This window comes from Vigna unguiculata, chromosome 7 (genome assembly GCF_004118075.2).
Source record: "Vigna unguiculata cultivar IT97K-499-35 chromosome 7, ASM411807v1, whole genome shotgun sequence".
NCBI lineage: Eukaryota > Viridiplantae > Streptophyta > Magnoliopsida > Fabales > Fabaceae > Vigna > Vigna unguiculata.
In genome coordinates this window covers 6,165,175-6,186,971 of record NC_040285.1, presented here as the reverse complement: position 1 = coordinate 6,186,971, position 21,797 = coordinate 6,165,175, and the positions used below count along the sequence as shown (strand labels likewise).

General features: G+C 34.0%; 2 protein-coding genes across 5 annotated transcripts in view; one reads left to right on the top strand and one right to left on the bottom strand.

The window, feature by feature from the left end:
- Positions 1 to 2,241, bottom strand: part of LOC114192451 — a 35,199-nt gene extending 32,958 nt beyond the window's left edge. For 3 of the 4 annotated variants that reach the window (XM_028082176.1, XM_028082177.1, XM_028082179.1), the window contains exon 1: positions 1,721 to 2,241. In XM_028082176.1, coding sequence (XP_027937977.1) covers positions 1,721 to 2,005 — 285 coding nt within the window. In that variant the 5' untranslated portion in view covers positions 2,006 to 2,241. The remainder of the gene's footprint in view (positions 1 to 1,720) is intronic. The other variant, XM_028082175.1, reaches the window with a different exon arrangement.
- Positions 2,242 to 14,482: 12,241 nt separating this feature from the next.
- LOC114189587 (DNA mismatch repair protein MSH1, mitochondrial) overlaps positions 14,483 to 21,797 on the top strand; it is a 42,402-nt gene continuing 35,087 nt past the window's right edge. The window contains exons 1-7 of the mRNA XM_028078193.1: positions 14,483 to 14,673; positions 16,869 to 17,010; positions 17,145 to 17,242; positions 18,944 to 19,019; positions 19,487 to 19,606; positions 19,716 to 19,763; positions 19,887 to 19,951. Of these exons, the coding sequence (XP_027933994.1) occupies positions 14,555 to 14,673; positions 16,869 to 17,010; positions 17,145 to 17,242; positions 18,944 to 19,019; positions 19,487 to 19,606; positions 19,716 to 19,763; positions 19,887 to 19,951 (668 nt within the window). The 5' untranslated portion in view covers positions 14,483 to 14,554. The remainder of the gene's footprint in view (positions 14,674 to 16,868; positions 17,011 to 17,144; positions 17,243 to 18,943; positions 19,020 to 19,486; positions 19,607 to 19,715; positions 19,764 to 19,886; positions 19,952 to 21,797) is intronic.

Sequence of the window (21,797 nt, the reverse complement as noted above, 5' to 3'; positions counted from 1 at the left end):
TCTTTGAAGTGAATATATAGCTCATCCATAATACACCTTGTGTTTCATTGTTCCTTACTAGAATTGCATCAAGGACTTTCATTAGTGAACGCAGGATAGCTCCCCTCTAGTATTGTTGATATTCATCCTTTAGTTCAGCCTATTTCAATCCTTGACTCCAAGATTGACCTCCCCACCTCTCCTCCTACCAAGCTTGTTCTTATTTAATGGATCGCCGTCTCACCCCAAGATACCAATTGGGAGAACTAGATGAACTCCACACTACTTTCCAAACAATAAGTGGGCTTCATGAACCGCTGGTCCACTAAGGAGCAAGACACGATGGGGAAGAGTATATATGATAAAGAAGAATTAGATGACTGAGGTGGCATAACTAATGGGTAGGGCAGTTAGAGGAGAGAGAATACTATGTTGTGGGAGAAAATCAATCATGGAGGGCAAATGGACAGTTAAGGAGGCCCTTTTTCGTGAAGGAGAGGAGGAGGAATCGTATGGGCTGTTTTATAGGAGCCTAGCTCAGTGCAGTGGGATTTGTTATCCTTCTGTATTTTGCTTTCATTGACAAATAATACAAATGTGAGTGATTACTTCCTTTCTCTACTTTCTTCTGTAACGGTGTGATTGTTACTAGAAAGGCCTAACAGTTTCAAGGATTATAGTTGATACCAGACCAAAGAGAATCACTAAAAGGCCTAACAATTTCAAGATTATATTTCACTCTATGGTAAGGAAAAGAGGATCACTAGAAGGCACTAGAATAAAAGTTAGTTGCAACGGACACATGCTTTTACAAACTATCTTTATAGATTCTACTCTCTGCTTCCGGATTTCATGGACGACCAACTATGAGATTTGTAAATCTTTTAAATATCTGATTGAGAAATGAGAAGAAGAATTAGTTGTTGTCGTGAATTGCAATAGCCTAGTTTAATCTTAGAACTGTTTTCCCTATGATATCCCCTGTCTTCTTGAAGGGACTAGAAACCTGCCAAGCTGTATTAAGTTTATTACATTGTTGTACAACTTTTACCTTCTGTCGGGTAGATTCCTTTTTATCTAATGGTGAGTTGTGATTGTTTATGTTGGTTATATATTCTCTATACTATGCATTCTGAAAATTAATTAATTGAGCATTCTCAGTCCCTAAAATTTTATAATGATAAGTGAAAATCAATCATCAATCCTACAATTTTATTAGAAAATAGATGATATTAACATAGTGTAAAGCAATTTTACACAGTCATTCAATCACAATTGCCTACTAAGTTTGATGATTATTTTAATACCTTGAGAAAATACCAACGGTTTGCGGTTTAGATTGTTTTAACGTTAAACCTAAAATTTTAAAATGACACTTTTGCCATCGCAAGATGACTTCAATAATGCCTAAAGAATAAATCAAGGCAATATTAATTATACTGTTCGTAGTATGCTCCAATCAAATTAACAAAAAAAATAACTACGGATTAACAAAATGATCAATCATCAATATTATAATAATAATAATTATTATTATTATTATTATTTTAATAACTATAAATATAAAATATACTGTATTATCTATCAACATCATCTCAGGAGGCACTAAAGCATCTACCAAAAAAAAAAGAAAATAGATGAAAGAAACTCTTCTAGCACTTCAATTATAAAGGTTTCACTATTCGCCGAAGTTTCATCTATTTTCTACAACTGAACAAAATCAACAAAAAGGAACACGTACAGGTGGAGTTGTGTAAGCTTCGAAAGCGAAACCAGCCAGAATAACGGCGAGATTGATATCGAACGGAGGCCGATCATCGTCCTCAGGAACAGCAAGCCGCTGAAGCTCAGAACCAGTTTTTGAGGAGCAGCAGATTGAAGGAACTCGCCTCCTCCGCGCGGTCGAGAAAACGCGCAATTTTCCATGAAAACGACGAGGGAAGGTGCGAGAAAATATTGGCCCGCGAGGGAGAGGAAGCGTGGGACAAAGAGGAGAGAGAGCGTAACGGAATTGGACGGAGGACATTTTCTTGTTACATTACAAGAGGCGGGAAGAGAGAAAGATAATATTAATGGAAGAGAATAGAAGGAAGGGAGTGGCAAAAGGTGTAATTCAGAGAAATGGAAAGGGTAATTGGTTGAAAATAGACAGTGGATTTTCGTGTATAGCCAAGGGAAGAGAAGTATGTGCTCTTTTCTTACTCAGTTTGGGTATTCTGGTTAGTTCTGGAAAGCATGTCAACACTTTCCTTTCCATGGACGGTGACACTTTTTTTTTATATGGGTGTTTTATGTTATAATTTTAGGGATTCTTTTACACCACGTTGAGAAAAAAATTACTTTGTTTTTAAATTATGGTTAATTTTTAATAACTAAAAATTATGTAACGTGAAACACGATTATAGAAAATAATTCTTTTGAACTAGCGAGAAGACGTGTGCGCGAATTAAATTTTTAATAACTAAGAATTCTTTAATAGTTAACAATTATGCAACGTGTAACACTATAAAAATAAATCTTTTGAATCAGTGAAAATTTGTCAATGTTTGGTAATGTTATGAATTAATGGTCGTCCATTGATTTATACAATTACTCATATGATTGATAATCATATTATTCATTACTCTTTATGATGTAATATTTTGTATTTACTATTTGATTTTATATCCTTTCTGGGTTACCATATTGTACCTATAAATAGGACTCGTCCTATCAGTAATTAGACACACATAAAACCAGAAGTTGCTCCCTACTCTCTCATTCTCTATTCTTCCTCTCCTTTGTCTCTCTTATTACCTTTATTTTATAACACGTTATCAGCACGAGGGTTATCCAACTGAGCGTGAAGGCATATTTTTTTTCTTCTTTCTCCCTAAGAACAACGCTCTATATTCCTTAATCGAGGTTCTTTCTAATCTTTTTCTCATTCACAAACTTTATCTCATTTTTTTTGTTGTGTAATGATAATTGTTTGATTTATTTTTCTCTGTCATATTATTATTATTATTATTATTATTATTTGATTTTAATAATTTCATACATGAAATTTGATTATATTAATATTTTATGTGCTAGTTCTAAAACATGTCAAATCTTGCAAAGCTTGAATTTGCGGCCCTTGATATTTCGGGGGACAATTATTTATCATGGATTTTAGATGCTGAGATTCATCTAGATGCAATGGGTCTGGGTGATGCTATTAAAGAAGGAAATAAAGCATCTGAACAAGATAAAGCTAAAGCTATGATTTTCCTTCGTCGCCATCTTCATGAAGGGTTGAAAATTGAATACCTTACTATAAAAGACCCTTCTGTACTATGGAAAAATTTAAAAGAAAGATATGACCATCAAAAGACCGTGATTTTGCCAAAAGCTCGTTATGATTGGATGCATTTACGGTTGCAAGATTTTAAAACTGTAAGTGAATATAATTCTGCAATGTTTAGAATTACTTCTCAATTGACTCTATGTGGAGAAAGAATTACTGATGAAGATATGTTGGAAAAAACATTCTCAACTTTTCATGCAACTAATTTGCTTTTGCAACAACAGTATCGTGAAAAAGGTTTTCACAAATATTCTGAATTGATTTCATGCCTTCTTGTGGCTGAACAAAATAATGAGCTCTTGATGAAAAATCATGAGGCCCGACCAACTGGTTCTGCTCCATTCCCAGAAGTGAATGCAGCAACATCTGATCCATATAATCATGGACGAGGTCAAGACCATAATAATAATCGTGGTCGTAATTTTGGCCGTGGTCGTAGCCATGGTCGTGGTCGTGGTCGTGCTATTAATCATGGTCGTGGACATGGTTATAAAGGAAATTTCAAAGAGAAACTTCATCAACAGAAGTGGAACAAGAATGCGAAAAAGGAAAAAGAAAGGGGTGAAAATAATGGCAAAAAGGCTGAAAATATATGTTACCGTTGTGGTAGTAAAGGTCATTGGACCCGTGCCTGTTATACACCAAAGCATCTTGTTGAACTCTACCAAGAATCACTTAAAAAGAAGAATGTAGAAACACACTTTGCTTATGAAGATGGTGATTCTGATTATGATCATATGGATACTACTCATCTTGATATTGGTGATTTCTTTTCTAAACCCGATGGAAGCATTGATCACCTTATTGGTGATGGGAGTGTTAGAAAATAATTTTATTTTATGATTAATTTTTAAGACAATGTTTTATATTTAATTCATGTTGCTTTTATATGTACAAGTTTTTATGTTTTTATGAATAAAATCCTCTATTTTATTTTATTTTTTTTTCTTTCTCTCATCTTACAAAGTAATCTCTAATATTGATATTTATGTTTATATGAAGAATGAATATTGGCATTAACACCAATGATGAGGATCTGTGCCTTGCTGATAGTGCAACAACTCATACAATTCTCAAGAGTAATAAATTTTTCTCTACTTTGGTAATGCGAGAAGTCAATGTTAGTACTATTTCTGGTACTACAAATATAATTGAAGGCTCTGGAAGAGCTACAGTACTTCTGCCAAGAGGTACAAGATTGCATATTAAAAATGCATTTTATTCTCCTAAGTCCAATAGAAACTTATTAAGTTTCAAGGATATTCGTCTAAATGGATATCATATTGAGACAAATAATGAAGGAGATGTTGAATATCTTTATATCACTCAAATTGAGTCAAATAAAAAATGTGTATTGGAGAAATTATCAGCCTTCTCTTATGGCTTGTACTACACATATATTAATGCGATTGAGACGCATGTTATTGTAAGCCAGAAGCTTACAAATAAGAATGAATTTCTTGTTTGGCATGATCGGTTGGGTCATCCTGGATATATCATGATGCGAAAAATAGCTGAAAACTCATGTGGACATCCACTTAAAAGTCAAAAGCTTCTTCAGTCCAATGATTTCTCATGTACTGCATGTTCGCAGGGAAAATTGATAATAAGACCATCACCAGAAAAAATTAGAAATGAGTCAATCTCATTTTTAGAACGAATACAAGGTGATATTTGTGGTCCAATACACCCACCATGTGGATCATTTAGATATTTCATGGTATTAATTGATGCGTCCACTAGATGGTCACATATTTGTTTACTATCAACTCGAAATCAAGCATTTGCTAAGTTATTAGCACAATTGATCAAGTTAAGAGCCCACTTCCCAGATTATCCAATTAAGAAAATTCGTCTTGATAATGCTGGTGAATTTACATCTCATGCTTTTAATGAGTATTGTATGTCAATTGGAATTGAAGTTGAACATCCAGTAGCACATGTTCATACTCAAAATGGACTTGCAGAATCATTGATAAAACGTCTAAAATTGATTGCACGACCTTTACTTATGAAAGCTAATCTTCCAATGACTACTTGGGGATATGCAATTCTGCATGCTGCAGTATTGATTCGCATCAGACCAACAAGTTATCACAAATACTCTCCTTTACAGTTGGTTTTTGGTCAACAACCAAATATTTCTCATTTAAGAATTTTTGGGTGTGCTGTATATGTCCCAATTTCCCCACCAAAAAGGACTATGATGGGTCCTCAAAGACGTTTGGGAATATATGTTGGATATGATTCTCCATCGATAATAAAATATCTTGAACCATCAACAGGTGACTTATTTACAGCTCGATTTGCTGATAGTCATTTTGATGAATCAATTTTTCCAACGTTAGGGGGAGAAAGAAAGAAACTGGAAAAAGATATTGGTTGGAATGAATTATCATTATCTCATCTTGATCCTCGTACAAAAGAGTGTGAACTAGAAGTTCAACGGATAATTCATTTACAAAAATTGGCCAACCAATTACCAGATGCTTTTACTGACACAAAAAGGGTAACTAAGTCGCATATACCCGCTGCTAATACTCCAATCAGAATTGATATTCCTGTTGGACAATCTAATATAGCAAATGAATCTCAAACACGCCTAAAGCGTGGTAGGCCTTTGGGTTCCAAAGATAAAAATCCTCGTGTGAGAAAAAGGGAAAAAAGGCAAGATGGCCTAATCGAGGGGGTAAAAGTCCCAAAAGATTCTTTTGACATAATCAATGATTCGGTTCCAGAAGAACCTCAGGTACCTGAAATTGTTGAAAATGATGAGATCTCAATAAATTATGTCATGAATCATAAAATATGGAATCGAAATAAAGTCAATATTGACGAGGTTTTTGCATATAATGTAGCAAAGGATGTCATAAGTGACAATGATGATCAAGAACCAATGACAATTGAAGATTGTCGGCAAAGAAATGATTGGCCAAAATGGAAAGATGCAATCCAAGCAGAATTAGATTCGCTTGCTAAACGAAAGGTTTTTGGACCTGTAGTTCGCACACCTGAGGGTGTAAAACCTATTGGGTACAGATGGGTTTTTGTACAAAAACGAAATGAGAATGGTGAAATTGTTAGATACAAAGCACGGTTAGTTGCTCAAGGTTTTTCACAAAGACCTGGTATTGATTTTGAGGAGACATATTCTCCAGTATTGGATGCAACAACATTTAGATATTTAATTAGCCTTGTTGCACAAGAAGGTTTGAATCTGCACCTCATGGATGTTGTTACAGCCTATTTGTATGGCTCTTTGGAAAATGATATTTATATGAAACTCCCTGAAGGATTTAATGTGCCCAACAAAGCAAATTCTAAAAAGGATTATTCAATAAAATTGAATAAGTCCCTTTATGGATTGAAACAATCAGGACGTATGTGGTATAACCGTCTAAGTGAGTACTTATTAAAGGAAGGGTATAAAAATGACCCTATTTGTCCTTGTATTTATATGAAAAGATCCGAGAATGAATTTGCCATAATTGCTGTTTATGTAGATGACATAAACATAGTTGGAACTCCTAATGAGCTCACAAAGGCAATTGATTGTTTAAAGAAAGAATTTGAGATGAAGGATCTTGGAAGGACAAAGTTTTGTTTGGGATTACAAATTGAGTATTTAAACAAAGGTGTTCTTGTACATCAAGAAGCTTATATAACGAAAGTGCTTAAAAAGTTCTATATGGACAAATCACATTCACTATGCACTCCAATGGTGGTGAGGTCATTAGATGTTGATAAAGACCCTTTTAGACCTCAAGAAAAAGATGAAGAACTACTTGGTCCTGAAGTACCATATCTTAGTGCTATAGGAGCACTAATGTATCTTGCTAATTATACTCGACCCGATATAGCATTTGCTGTAAATTTGTTAGCAAGATATAGTTCTTCACCTACAAGAAGACATTGGAATGGAGTAAAACAAATACTCCGTTACCTTAAAGGCACTATGAATATGGGCTTGTTTTACCCAAATGATTCAAAATTAGATCTAATGGGTTATGCAGATGCAGGTTATTTATCAGATCCTCATAATGGTCGATCACAAACAGGATATTTGTTCACATGTGGTGGCACAGCGATTTCATGGCGATCTGTGAAACAAACAATAACAGCAACATCGTCAAATCATGCAGAAATTTTAGCATTACATGAGGCAAGTCGTGAATGCGTTTGGTTAAGGTCTATAATTCAACATGTGCGACAAACTTGTGGTTTATCCTTGGGAAAAATGAAACCAACAACGATATATGAAGACAATAGTGCATGCATTGCTCAATTGAAAGAAGGATATATTAAAGGAGACAGAACAAAACATATTCTTCCAAAATTCTTTTTCACTCATGATCTTCAAAGAAATGGTGATGTAGAGATCCAAAAGATTCGCTCATGTGAAAATCTAGCAGATTTATTTACAAAGTCTTTGCCAAGGAGAACTTTTGAGCAATTGGTTCATAGGATTGGACTCCGCCATCTTAATGATGTAAGTTTACATGAGGGGGAGAAATTAGAAGATGCAAAGAACAATATTATATAGAATGATGTACTCTTTTTCCTTCACTAGGTTTTTATCCCAAAGGGTTTTTCCTAGTAAGGTTTTAACGAGGCACATTCTTTTATCAATGGACACCCAAGGGGGAGTGTTATGAATTAATGGTCGTCCATTGATTTATACAATTACTCATATGATTGATAATCATATTATTCATTACTCTTTATGATGTAATATTTTGTATTTACTATTTGATTTTATATCCTTTCTGGGTTACCATATTGTACCTATAAATAGGACTCGTCCTATCAGTAATTAGACACACATAAAACCAGAAGTTGCTCCCTACTCTCTCATTCTCTATTCTTCCTCTCCTTTGTCTCTCCTATTACCTTTATTTTATAACAGGTAATTATTTGTTATTGTATATATTTTATCGTCTGCTTTACTTTTAATTAAAAAAATCTTAAATTAAAATAATAATTATCTAAACATACTGTCCACAACTCAAAATGCTTTTGATCCAATTAGAAAAAATAAATACACCTGTCTTTAATCAACAACTTATTCTTCAAGTGGTGTCTAAATCTCATTGATGCATGTAAAGGGTAAGTGCATTAATCTAACAAAACAAATGTTTTGCTCCTATCTATGAAGCTCGTTTTCTGTTTACATTAGAAAATGTTACAGTGAGATTTACAAATGTTAATGAGACATCTTTTATTACGAAAATTTATCCAAATTTTCGGATATTTCATGTGACGACATCTCAGTATAATGTCCCATCTTATTTTAATATGAATAATTTAAACCATAATATCAACATATACATTCAACAAGTAATTCTATTTTGAGATCATAAAGAATCATTTCTTTCTCACACAATTATTTACCGTTAAATTTTAAAAGTATCTTACATGACACTTACAAGGGTCAAAATTAGGTTAAGTGTAAGTCAAAAGTCTCATATTTGATAAAATAAACAAAATTAAATACTATACACTTTGTAAGTATAACACCATTGATTTAAGGGTAAAACTTCAATATCATCTATAACAATATATAAAGAGGATTCCCTCTTTTGTGTCCACATTTCATAATACCAAATATACCCTTTACAATATTATTATTTATTAATTTTTTAAAATTAATAATTATTTTTATCTATTTTTTATAAAATTGTTTATCTTTTTTTTATTCATCAACAATTATTCTCTCTATTTATTTCATTTTATTTTTAATAAATATACATTTATTTTATATATTAACTTAATAACATTATACTATTATCATCTACTAATATAATATCATTCATATTTAAAAAATACACACAGGCGCGATAGCGCCTGTGTTTACACTAGTATATATAGAACCACGATTCCTTGATGACTATAACTCACATATGATGAATATACATACCCAATAGTGGTATCAAAGTCAGTTTCAAAGTAATTGACCGCATAACCGTAATTAAAAATGGGTCACCAAAGTGACTGGCCACATAATCATAATCAAAAGGGGTCATGGTCACCATACACCTAAAGAGAAATATATCATATGAAAAAGGAAGAAAAGAAAATGACTCACCCTTGAGAAAAGATTATTGAAAATAGTCAAAATGTGAGTTAAAAGTCTCACATTAAATAATATATATATATATATATATATATATAAACCAAGCAAGAATAAACTTTACCTTTGTCCATCGTTTCACAACCAATAATAATGCTTTTACACTTATGTATGTCCCACTTATAGTTATTATGTTTTCTCTTGGAGATAATTTGATATATTGATTCTCTAAAACATTATAAATATTTACTTATTCTATTAGTCTCACTATTTAGGTTGAAGGTTAAGTCGATTTGAGTTAATTAATCCTAATATGTATGACGAGTTGAGTCAGTTGTGGTCAAAGGTCGAGATGAGTCAGTTAGGTTGAAAGTTAAGATGACTAGACCCAGATTGAAGGTTGAGACGGATCAACACAAGTCAAAGATTGAGTCGAGTGTTAGGAACAAGGCAATAAAGGAAAGAATAAAGGAGAGAAAAATAGACACAGAGAATTTAACGTGGTTCGGCTACAATGTGTATGCCTACGTCCACGACTACACTAGGAAGTATTTGTATTTTTGGTGTATCTTAAAGCTTTACATAGAGTCTCTTATATAGTAAAATAGAGAACCACAACTCACTATTCTAAGCGATGTGGGACTAAATCAAGCACCATAATTCTAACAATTCTCCCACTTGGGGTTTGATTTACATTACCACCTAGTGTAGTGCCTTCATCATCAATCTTCTCGAAGGCCAGTTGAGGCAATGCAAAGCCTCAACTTAGTTGTTGTGACAGTCTTGGTTAACATATCAGCTGGATTCTCTGCACCTGGAATCTTCAACAAAATCAAATCTCCATCATTTATCAAGTTTCTGATAAAATGATACTTCAATTCAATGTGTTTGCATCTGGAGTGAAGAATTGGATTTTTAGCAAGACAAATGGCACTTTGACTGTCACTGAACAATGAAGGTTCATCTTGCCCTTTTCCTAATTCTTTTAGAAGATTCTTCAACCATATAATCTCTTTTGCTGTTTCTGAGATAGCTATATATTCAGCTTCAGTGGTTGAAAGGGAGACTCTTCCTTGAAGTTTGGACTTCCAACTGATAGCTGTGCCACCCAACGTAAAAATATAACCTGTTGTGCTCTTTCTACCATCCAAATCACCTCCCAAATCTGCATCAGAAAACCCCTGTAAAGTGAGATTACTTCTTTTAAAGGACAAATGCATCTTTGAAGTGCCCTTCAAATATCTCAATATCCACTTCATTCCTTCCCAATGCTCCTTTCCGGGATTGGATAGAAACCTGCTCACAACTCCCACTGCATGTGCTATATCAGGTCTGGTGCAAACCATAGCATACATCAAGCTCCCTACTGCAGATGCATATGGCACTTTAGACATGTGATTTTCTTCTTCCTCTGTCTGAGAAGATTGCCTTTTTGAGAACTTTAAGTGAGTTCCAAAAGGTGTATTCCTGGTTTTAGCATTTCCAACATTGAACCTGCTAAGCAATTTTTCAATATATTTTTCCTGAGATAAATTTAGAATACCATTAGATCTATCCCTGGAAATTCTCATACCAAGAATTTGCTTGGCTGGACCAAGATCCTTCATTTCAAAATTTTCTGACAATTGTTTCTTCAACCTGTCAATTTCTGCCATATTAGCATCAGCAATCAACATGTCATCAACATACAAGGCAAGAATGATATAACTATCAATATATTTCTTCACATAACAACAATGATCTTCTTCACATCTGTGAAATCCTGAGTTTCTCATAAACTCATTAAACTTCTTATACCATTGTCGCGGTGCTTGTTTCAACCCATACAAACTTTTATGAAGCTTGCATACAAGATTCTCTTTGCCTTGTACTTCAAAACCTTTTGGTTGTGCCATAAAGATTTCTTCCTCAAGATCTCCATGTAGGAATGCAGTTTTCACATCTAACTGCTCCAGATGAAGATTTTCTGTAGCTACTATACTCAAGATAACTCTGATGGTAGTCATCTTGACAACAGGAGAGAAAATTTCTGTGAAGTCAATTCCTTGTCTCTGTTGGAACCCTTTCACTACGAGTCTGGCCTTATATCGTTTGCTGCCATCTGGTTCTTCTTTTAACCGATAGACCCACCTGTTTTGCAAAACCTTCTTTCCTTCTGGAAGCTTGGTTAAAGACCATGTCTTATTCTTCTGAAGAGACTTTATCTCATCTTCCATTGCTAGCTCCCACTTAATAGATTCACCTCCCTGCATAGCCTCAGCAAAATGCTCTGGCTCACCAGCATCAGTCAACAACAAGTAATGCAATGAAGGGGAGTACCTTTGTGGTGCTACAATGGTTCTGCTAGACCTTCTAGTCGGTAATTCAGGAGTTACTGACTCTACTATCTGTTCAGGTTCTGACCCAAACTCTGACTCGGGCTCTGACTCAGGCTCTACATCTGTATTCTGCCTTCTGTTGGCTACATCACTTTCTGAAACTTCTTCTAATGATACCTGCTCTGGCTTTTTATTTGCATTTGCAAATTCTGCAGTCCTGTCCTTATAGAACATGTTTTCATTAAAAGTAACATTTCTACTTCTGATAATTTTCTTGTTTTGGTCATCCCAAAACCTGTAGCCATACATGTCAGATCCATAGCCAATGAAATAGCATCGCTTTGCCTTAGGGTCCAATTTATCTCTACTATTAGAGTTCAACAAAATATATGAAGCACAACCAAAAACTTTCAGATGTGAAAGGTTTACCTCATTTCCAGACCATACTTCTTCAGGTAACTGATAGCCTAAAGGAACTGATGGTCCTCTGTTTATGAGATAGGCTGCTGTGCTTATTGCATCTGCCCAAAATACCTTGGGTAATCCTGACTGGATTCTCATACATCTTGCTCTCTCATTCAAGGTTCTGTTCATTCTTTCTGCCACACCGTTTTGTTCTGGTGTTCCTGGAATCGTCTTGATCATTCTGATCCCATTCTCTGAACAAAACTCCTTGAATTGATTACTGTCATATTCTCCACCATTATCAGACTTCAAACATTTAATCTTTAAACCTGTTTGAGTCTCAACCTCCTGTTTCCACCTTTTAAACACAGAAAACACATCAGATTTATTTTTAAGAAAATAAACCCATACCTTTCTTGTAGAGTCATCAATGAAGGTTACGTAATACTGTGAACCTCCAAGAGATTTCACTGGAGCTGGCCCCCAAACATCTGTATGCACTAGTGCTAGTCTTTCAACTTTAGACGACTTACTTGTTTTGGAGAAGCTAACCTTTTTCTGCTTTCCAAAGATATAATGTTCGCAAGGTCCAACGTCAACATGCTTCAAGTTAGGTATTTTACCTTTAGAGACCATGAGCTTCATTCCTTTCTCACTCATATGCCCAAGTCTCTGATGCCACAAAGAGGAACTGTTGCCAACTTCTGCAACTGATATCATATCCTCATCTGCAATCATGTAAAGAGATCCTTGCTTCTTCCCACGAGCAACAACAAGATTACCTTTCATTACTTTCCAGTGTCCATCTCCAAAGGTGGTGTAATGCCCCTCATCATCCAACTGCCCTATAGATATTAAGTTTCTCTTTAAGGCTGGAATATGTCTGACATTCTTCAAAGTCCACACACTTCCATTAGAGGTTCTGATATTGATATCACCTCTTCCTATAATATCAAGAGATTTCCCATCTGTAAGGTAGACCTTCCCAAACTTTCCTGGAACATAGTTAGATAATAGTTCTAAAGAAGGTGTAGTATGAAATGACGCACCTGAGTCCATAATCCATGAATCAATAGAACAATCTAGACTACATAATAGTGCATCTTCAATTTCATCAGTTGCTGCATTTGCTGATTGATCACTATCTTGCCTCTTGTTGTTGTTCTTCCTTGGAGCCCTACATTGATTTGTAAAGTGACCCCTTTTCTGACAATTCCAACAAGTGATATCATTCCGGAATTTTGGTTTTGATTTCTCTCTAGACTTTGATCTGCCTCGGCCTTGATTACGACCTTTCTGGCTACTTCTTCCTCTAGTTTCAGTACTCAATGCTGAACCGGAACTAGAACTGGAAGATTCCCCTGAACTTTTCCTGCGAACATCTTCGCTTAAGATCAAGTCACGGATGTTATCAAGCTTCAACTTACTATTACTTGCAGAATTACTAACTGTAGTAACAGTTGCACTCCAACTTTCCAGAAGAGATGATAATAAAATTAATGCTTTCACCTCATCATCAAATGTTATCTGCACTGATGTCAACTGCGCAATAATTGTATTGAATTCACTAATATGATTAGTAATCGAGTTACCTTCACCCATTTTTAGGTTGACTAGTCTGCGAATCAAATACACTTTATTGGCTGCAGATGGCTTCTCATACATATTTGACAATGCCTTCATCAAATCTACGGTTATGTTCTCGTTCATGATGTTGAATGCAACATTCTTGGCTAATGTTAATCGGATCACACCGAGTGTCTGCCGATCTAACAAATCCCATTTCGTTTACCGTAATTTTTTATTATTTTATAAAAATTAATTAAAATTAATATTGAAGTAGTAAAATAACGGGTATGAGTACGAGATTATACCCGTTACTCGGTGGAGATGGGGATGAAGATGAGACAAAAGTTTGAAAACCGTTGGATTTAAGTATGTGGATGTGGATGGATTTTTTCTACGGAGATAAATATAGGATAAGGAAACCAGTTCCCGCCCCGTTGCCATCCCTAATGGTAGAGCTAAGTTATACAAAAATTTTTAAAATAAATTTTTTTATCTTATCTTAAAAGATAAATTAAATTATGTTATCCAAATAAAAAATTGTAATATAAATATTTTTAAGAAACTATTTAAAAAATGAAAATAATTTAATCATAAATTATTATAAATAATTTAAATACTATGCATTTGAGTTTTTTAGAATCTTGAAATCCCTCCCCAAAAACAAGGCAAGATTTATTTAAGTAAAAAATTTATTTTAATTGGCCAATTTAAAAAGGATCATCTACTTTTGAAAAAGACAGAAGAGAAACACTCGTTGTTCTAACAAAATAAATATCGTTCTAAATATCGTTTTGGTTTCCGCTTTTCATTTTTGTTAAAACCCTTCCCTTCGTGTCTGTGGCGGGAACTCTCTGTGCTTGCACTCTCTCTCTACCCTTCACCGCAATGTACAGGGTAGTCACTAGAAACGTCGCCGTTTTCTTGCCTCGTTGCCGCTCTCTTTCGCCCTTCTCTCATTCGCCATTTCCTATTTTCATTTCATGCGTTCCCTCTCGCTTCCTCCGGTAATCTTTTCTTGTGTTTTTCGTTTCATATTTTGTCATATAGAATTTGTATTTAGTATTATGTTAGATTATTTGGTGAATATTCACTTTATCTGTCAAAACATTGTATTTATAATGAAACTTTATTCAATTTAACATTGTATTATGTACCAGTAAGTGATTCGAAACATGATTAAATGTGGCACTCACTTTAACCAATACATATTATGTTCATGAACTCACTTGTATTCTGTATTCTTTATTCTTCAGTAAAGAGTAATCTTTCTTGAAACCGGTGATACATCGCATGGCTACAAAAAAGCTACACTATTTAGTTCTTGCAGAAACATTTTTTGTTGAAAATTGACTTTTATACTTCCTTGATCTCGGTCTAAAAATGGTTGCAGTTTTACCCGTAAGAGAAAGATTCTAATGTGATAGATATTTTAAGGTTTCGATTAAATAGTGGACTAGTTTGGTTAAGGTAAAATAAGTGTTTTTGAAATAAGCAATTTGAGAGAAAAAGAGCCCATTTAAGAAAATAGATGTGGCCAGTTTGTTTAAACTCTAGAATAATTTTTTTTGAAATAAACAATTTTTAAAATAATCAGTAATTTGAGAAGCAAATACAATTTGCTTATTATAATAAGCATAAAACTGCTTATTTTAAAAAATAAGCAGATCAGACAATTGGATGACAAAAACAGAAAGCTTTTTATTTTATCGAGTTAGCTTTTTTGTAAAGAATACGAACAAACAAACTCACTCAATATTTGTGTAAGAGATCTTACATTGATTAAGAATAAGACAAAATCATAATATATATAAGTGAAATTGAGTTAGCTTTAAATTCCAATATCTTAATATGGTAAGTGAGCCATTTAGAGCAAAACCTAGTCAAGTTCATTGGGACAATTACGCCACTGCTTTAGGACTATCACCCCCACAAGTATATAATCCTACAGTCATGAAGTTCAATCCTTGGTGTCAGGCTGTGTGTTGGAGATTCCACATCGATTAGAAATAGTGAAAAATTACAATATACAGATGAGGTTTTGTTTGGTTTAAATTCCACTATCTTAATAATTTGCTTCTTAAAATGTAGAGAAGTGCTTATGTTTTAAATAAACATGCTAGACAAAGACAAATAAAAGCAAAAATACATAAAGTCACCTATCATTATTTTATTTTCTAATCTCCCCCCAAATGTAATGTATTTATTGAGAGGGTAAGATGATTTAAGTAAAATTGTTTCAATGAGTGGCATTTTTTTTTTGTTATTCTTAATTTGTGAAAATAGCTTCAATTGCATTGTGACAAGGGAGTAGTTATTAAATTTTATGAATATCATCATCTTTACTGCTTAATCTTTTTGTGCTAAACATTGTATTTAAAAATTTGTAAAAAGGATGGTGTATGGCTTCATTGTGAATGCCATGGTGAAATCGAATTTTCCATCTCTTTTTTTTTTTTTTTTTTTTTTAAATTTTGTATGAAGGTGAAAAACTAACTCAAACAGTCTCCGGTTGAGTATAGTTTCGAGACACGGTAAAAGTCATAAACATCTCGTGTGAGATTTTGGTGTTTGAACAACATCTCATGAGTTAGCAAGAGTTATTGATGCTAGTAGTAGTTTTGGACCTTGAGTTCATTCTAGCTACATCCTTCTTGCTTTATATGTTATTGTGCAAAGTAGATCAATATGAAGTTTTTTATAAAGCAAAGAAGGTATGTAAAAAATCACTCTATTATTTGCAATGCCAACTAGGTGGGCACTCCATATTATGTTAATCGTTTGCAGCATATCCAAGTACAAAAGAAGAATAAAAAATTATAAATTGAATGAGGGACTATACCAAAAGCCACTCAATAAACAAACGTATAATAAGGTAAATTCCATCTATTCTTATAGAGATCAAACTGAATAAAAACAGGAATAAGATCCCACCACCCAGTACATCTGTGTCTAACCCTAAAAGAAGCAAATTCATCAACATAATAGTTTCCCTCTTAAACTATATATGTGAGACACATGAAATCTAATTCTCTTAAGTTGATACAACATATTCTTCAAATGATTCTTAAAACACCGAGGAACTAAATTTTGATTGGAGAAAGCTTGCATCACCAGCATATACATTGATCTAATATTTGCTTGACATGGTGAAATTCTAATTTATAAATATCTATAAAATGTGAAACTTCTTATTGAACAGACTAAATAGATGTGTAAAGAATGTATCGAGTTATATGGAAAACAAGGTTTCAAGGGGGAGCAGTAGGACCACCAAGAAGCCAAAAGTACCAAAGAATGCTTTAGATGATAAAGATCTTCCTCACATATTGTGGTGGAAGGAGGTAGGTCCATCTACTCTTTTTTGCTTTTGGTTAAAGCAAAAGTTACTGTTCATGAATTTTGTTGGTTTGTTTATAAAGTCATATTTACAATAAAACTTCATTCTTACTTTTGTTTCCTTCTCACATTATGGCAGAGGTTGAAATTGTGCAAAAAGTTTTCAACCGTCCAACTAATTGAAAAACTTGAATTTTCTAATTTGCTTGGCCTGGATTCCAAATTGAAAAATGGAAGGTGAGTGAGCACTAATGAAATTGAAATTACTACTTTATGCATTTCTTTTAGTTTTATATAACAAAACAATATGAAAACATCAATTGTTGCTTCGTTTATGATATTATTCATAGAGGAGCAATTGTTCTTAAATAGAATTCAAAGACTTAATAATGGAACATCCTAGTTTATGATTCAGTACTCCTATTTTTACGTGTGATGAGATAATTAAATACCAGTTCAATTTCTCTTATTCATTCTTCAGTTTAGTTCATGTACGAATGATGAATATAATCTATCCGTATAAAGGAAGACCAATGATCTTGTATAATAAATATAACCTATTAATCCTCCAAATTATACTCTTATTTATGGAATGTAATTAATTCTCCAAATTATGTAATTAAAAGTGTACAAAGAAATATTATCTACAACATAAATCAAGGGATTCTCACACTCCCCATCAAGTTGGTGAGTGGATGGTCAACAATAGACATGGAATGTAGCACCACTTGGCTCTTTTTTTCAATACATTTGCAAGTTAATTTCCTCAGGATACAAATGGTGGTACATATTATTTTATTATCAATTTTTTCCTTAAGAAATGTCGATCTACTTCAATTTTAAATCAATCTTCAGGTCTTCTAAAATTTTCTTTAACCATAGTATTTGACAAATCCCTAATGTCATTGTTCTAAACTTACCTCTACACTTGATCTTGTCACAACATTTTTGTTTCTTGTTCCCCAAGGCCAAAATTTCTCTTAGAAAAGTGCGATATCCAAAGGTAGATCTTCTGTTGTCTATAGAATCTGCATAGTTAGCGTCTTTGTAGGCTTCTAAGATCATCTCACTCTGGCATGATCTTGTGTGTTCATTGAATCGAACAAGGTGTGCTAAATCGAGGAGTCACACTATTCCATGATCGTCTTGTGATCTTGACTACAATTCCAACAAATTCCATAGGACTTTATGTATGATTGGCATTATTCTGCACTTCTGTTCTATTCTCAATTGAATGTATTTATTTCCCTTACTTTTTTTCTATAAGTTCATGAAGATATCATTAAAAATGAGAAAAAAAGAAACACAAAACTCATGGAGGGACCAAACCAAAACCCATAACCAAAGAACAAGCTAGTTAGCTATAAGGCAATCCATGAGCTAAACTTCCCTATACATGCAAAGAAGACATCTATTATGAAAGAAGTCCAAAGTTATAAAAGTTGGCATAGTTGTATACCATTTTATTTATCCCTTCTCTGGTTGACAGGCCTAAGCTGGTTAACTTGTGTATACAATGATTTCCTTCTCGAGAAATATGTGACACCTCAAACTCAATACCACTACAAAACTTTACATATTTTCTCTAACGCCCTCTAGTAGACCATGGTCCAAAAGAGAGAAAGCTTGGCAAACCAAATTTGAATCACATTCCAACCAGAGTCTTCTAAATCCGGCACCTCTTGCATACTCAATGGCATGAATAACTCCCATAAATTCAGCAAAAAAGTGCATTCTTCTGTTGTTCAGATTCAAGAACACAACTATTGGACCAATGTCATCAAGAATGCAATATACGACAGTCTATAATTGATAATCCTTTGTTCTTAGTCATTTACATGGGCTATTGTTCAAACATACTTGAACTCCTTTATTGTCGTAATTTGAGGATGGTGTTATTACGAGAGTGTTGATGGAAGAATCAATCTCCATGTGTAGTGTAAAGGAAGGAACGCTCAACTGGGAATTGTTGCAGTTCAAGTCGAAATTTCCCCGTCAAGTATTACTTTGCAGAGTAAGTAATAGTTATGTCATTCATTGAGAGTTTAGCATTGGTGGCCTAATAAATTTTGTTTGAAGGGAGCCTGATTTTTTATTGGGAATAATGTGTTTTTAGTGCCTATACTTTTGGTTAAACATGGTGTATTCTATGTACCTTTGTGTTGATGAATTTAGTCCTCAAACTTATATGCATTTAGTCCCTCGTAAATTCAGGAAACATTATAAATGATAAGAAAGGAGGGATTAAATTCGCATGTTCTTAAAGTTTGAGGACTTTGTTTATTGATATGAAAGTATAAAGACCTTGTCCATGTTTCACTGAAAGTGGTAGGACTAAAAATGCATTTCCCCTTCCTAAATCTTGACAAAATTTCTGTTTTCTCTTCCGTTGGTTCTGTAGTATTCCATTTCTATCCTTCATGAAGTAAATATTCTGTTTGTATCATGTATTAATTCATATATTTTCAAATTACTGATAAGGTTGGGGAATTCTACGAAGCTTGGGGGATAGATGCATGTGTTCTTGTTGAATATGCTGGTTTAAATCCCTGTGGTGGTCTCCAATCCGATAGTGTACCAAGGGCTGGTTGTCCTGTTATGGTATTGACATTTTACTATGTTATTTTCTCATGGACTTTAAATATATATGAAATATTTTGCTGAGTTTCTTATATATATAACAATATCTTTCTTCTTTTGTTTGTCATAGAATCTTCGACAAACTTTAGATGATTTAACTCAAAATGGTTATTCAGTGGTGAGTTCAACAATTAAATAGTATTCCATACTTTTTTCACCTTTTAAAGTTTTCATTATTCTGTTTACTTGCAATGTTACTGTTTTATGAATACTTGTTGCTAATTAATCTTGGTCTGCACAGTGCATCGTGGAGGAAGTTCAGGGCCCAACTCAAGCACGATCCAGGAAACGTCGCTTTATATCTGGGTTAGTACAATACTCTCTCAATGCCAGTGGTCTCTCTATGGATTTCTGTGGTCAATTGATAGAGTTTTCTGTGGTTATTAGTGAGTAAAATAAACTTTCATTTTGCTAATTATTAGAATGACATTGTTTACTTCAAGGACATGCTTGATAATCATGGGTTCCTATTTCAACCAGCAAGATAAGCCCAGCCCCTTGTTCTTTAGGTTTACTCAGATTGGTCATTTGACCCGGTTGTTTCACTTGGGTCCTGCATACCTTGATCCAAATAAACTGCTATTTACTACAGGGATTATGGGCGTAGTAGGTTTGTAGAGGCCCAAAATGAAAAAAAGAACTGAAACTTTACCCAATGCTGAAACTTGGCACATAAAAAGACGATCCACAAACTCAGTAAATTCTCTGATTCCACTATTTTTTCTGTTGGCAGTTGCATGTCTATACTAGGAATTAGTTGACAACTGAATTTTATTTTCTAGAAGATTGAATAATTAATCAGATTATTCTAATTTGATCTTGTTTGAAATAATTAGGGTCCGAAGATAATTCTGATTTGATTTTTTGACCAAACAATTTAGAGTTAGGGATATCAAAATTAAGGCAGGAAGTGAGTAGTCTATATATGAGGTAGACACTAGTAGTCAATGAATGGTCCCAAAACTTTAAGGGGTAATGATGCTTGAGCTAGGAGGGTGAGACCAAGTTCCACAATGTGGGGTGTTTATGTTCAACAACTCCATTTAGATATAAAAATTAAGGTAGACAGTGGGTAGTCAGTCTATTGGATGTGTTGGGCAGAAGCATATAAACATGTCAGTAAGAAAGAATGCGAGTTTTTTACAGCAAGACGTTTAAAAACAATAACTAGAAATACAGTTGTTAGGTAGTTTTTCAGCTTAGTGTATGCTAGGTTAGGTCTCCTTTTATAGAAAGTTCAGGGGGAAAAAAGGGGGGGTCGGTGGGGGAAGTTCGGTTTCAGAGAATTGAATTTTGTAACTGGAATAATTCAGTGGAAAAGAGAGTGCTCCTTTGTATCTTTTATTGTATGATTGGTGAATTTAGGGAAGTTCAGGTTTACTTTTTTTGGCTCATCTCTGAAAATAGTGTTGATTCCTGTTATAATCCCATGATTTGCGCTGCGTTAATATTTCTCTGTACAGTTTTCATTACATAATTAGAAGATTTAATTGCATTCCATATTTAAGAGGATAGTTAGGAGGATTAATAGGCTGACAATATATTTTATATTGAAAATGATATAGTAAACACCAAAAAGTGACAACTTCTCTCACAACGCGACGTGGCAGCTCTTTTTTATTTTATTAAATATTTAATGAAACTACAACAGAAACTAAAAAACCATGAAAAGAAAAAGAAAAGTAGTTTTGTGGAAGCCTTCTCTCTTCAATTGTCTTCTTCCACTCCTTCAACCTCTCGTCTTCTTCAAGGTCTGGAGAATGTGAAAAGTCCTTATTCCTCTGAAATATTGTTTCATTCTTCTTTTCCCCTCTTTTGGTGTGTGTGGAAAGGTTTTTCTCTTACCCAACATGCGAAAGGTTTCATCGTTGGAATCAATTTTGGCAAAAACAACCCATTTTTGGTGTAGTTTGTAATGGCGCGGTGAATATAGTGGCGTTAAGTGGTGGGTTTAGTGTTCGTCGTCGACGGGAATTGGGTTCACTTATTCTTCTTTTTCCCCATTTTTGTGTCGGTGGAAAGGTTTTTCTCTTACCCAACGTTACGAAAGGTGTGTGCTTCATCTGTTGGAATTGATTTTGGCCGAAAGGACCCATTTTTGGATGGATCCCCTATTGTGATAATGTTATTACTGTCACTTCAATGACCTCTA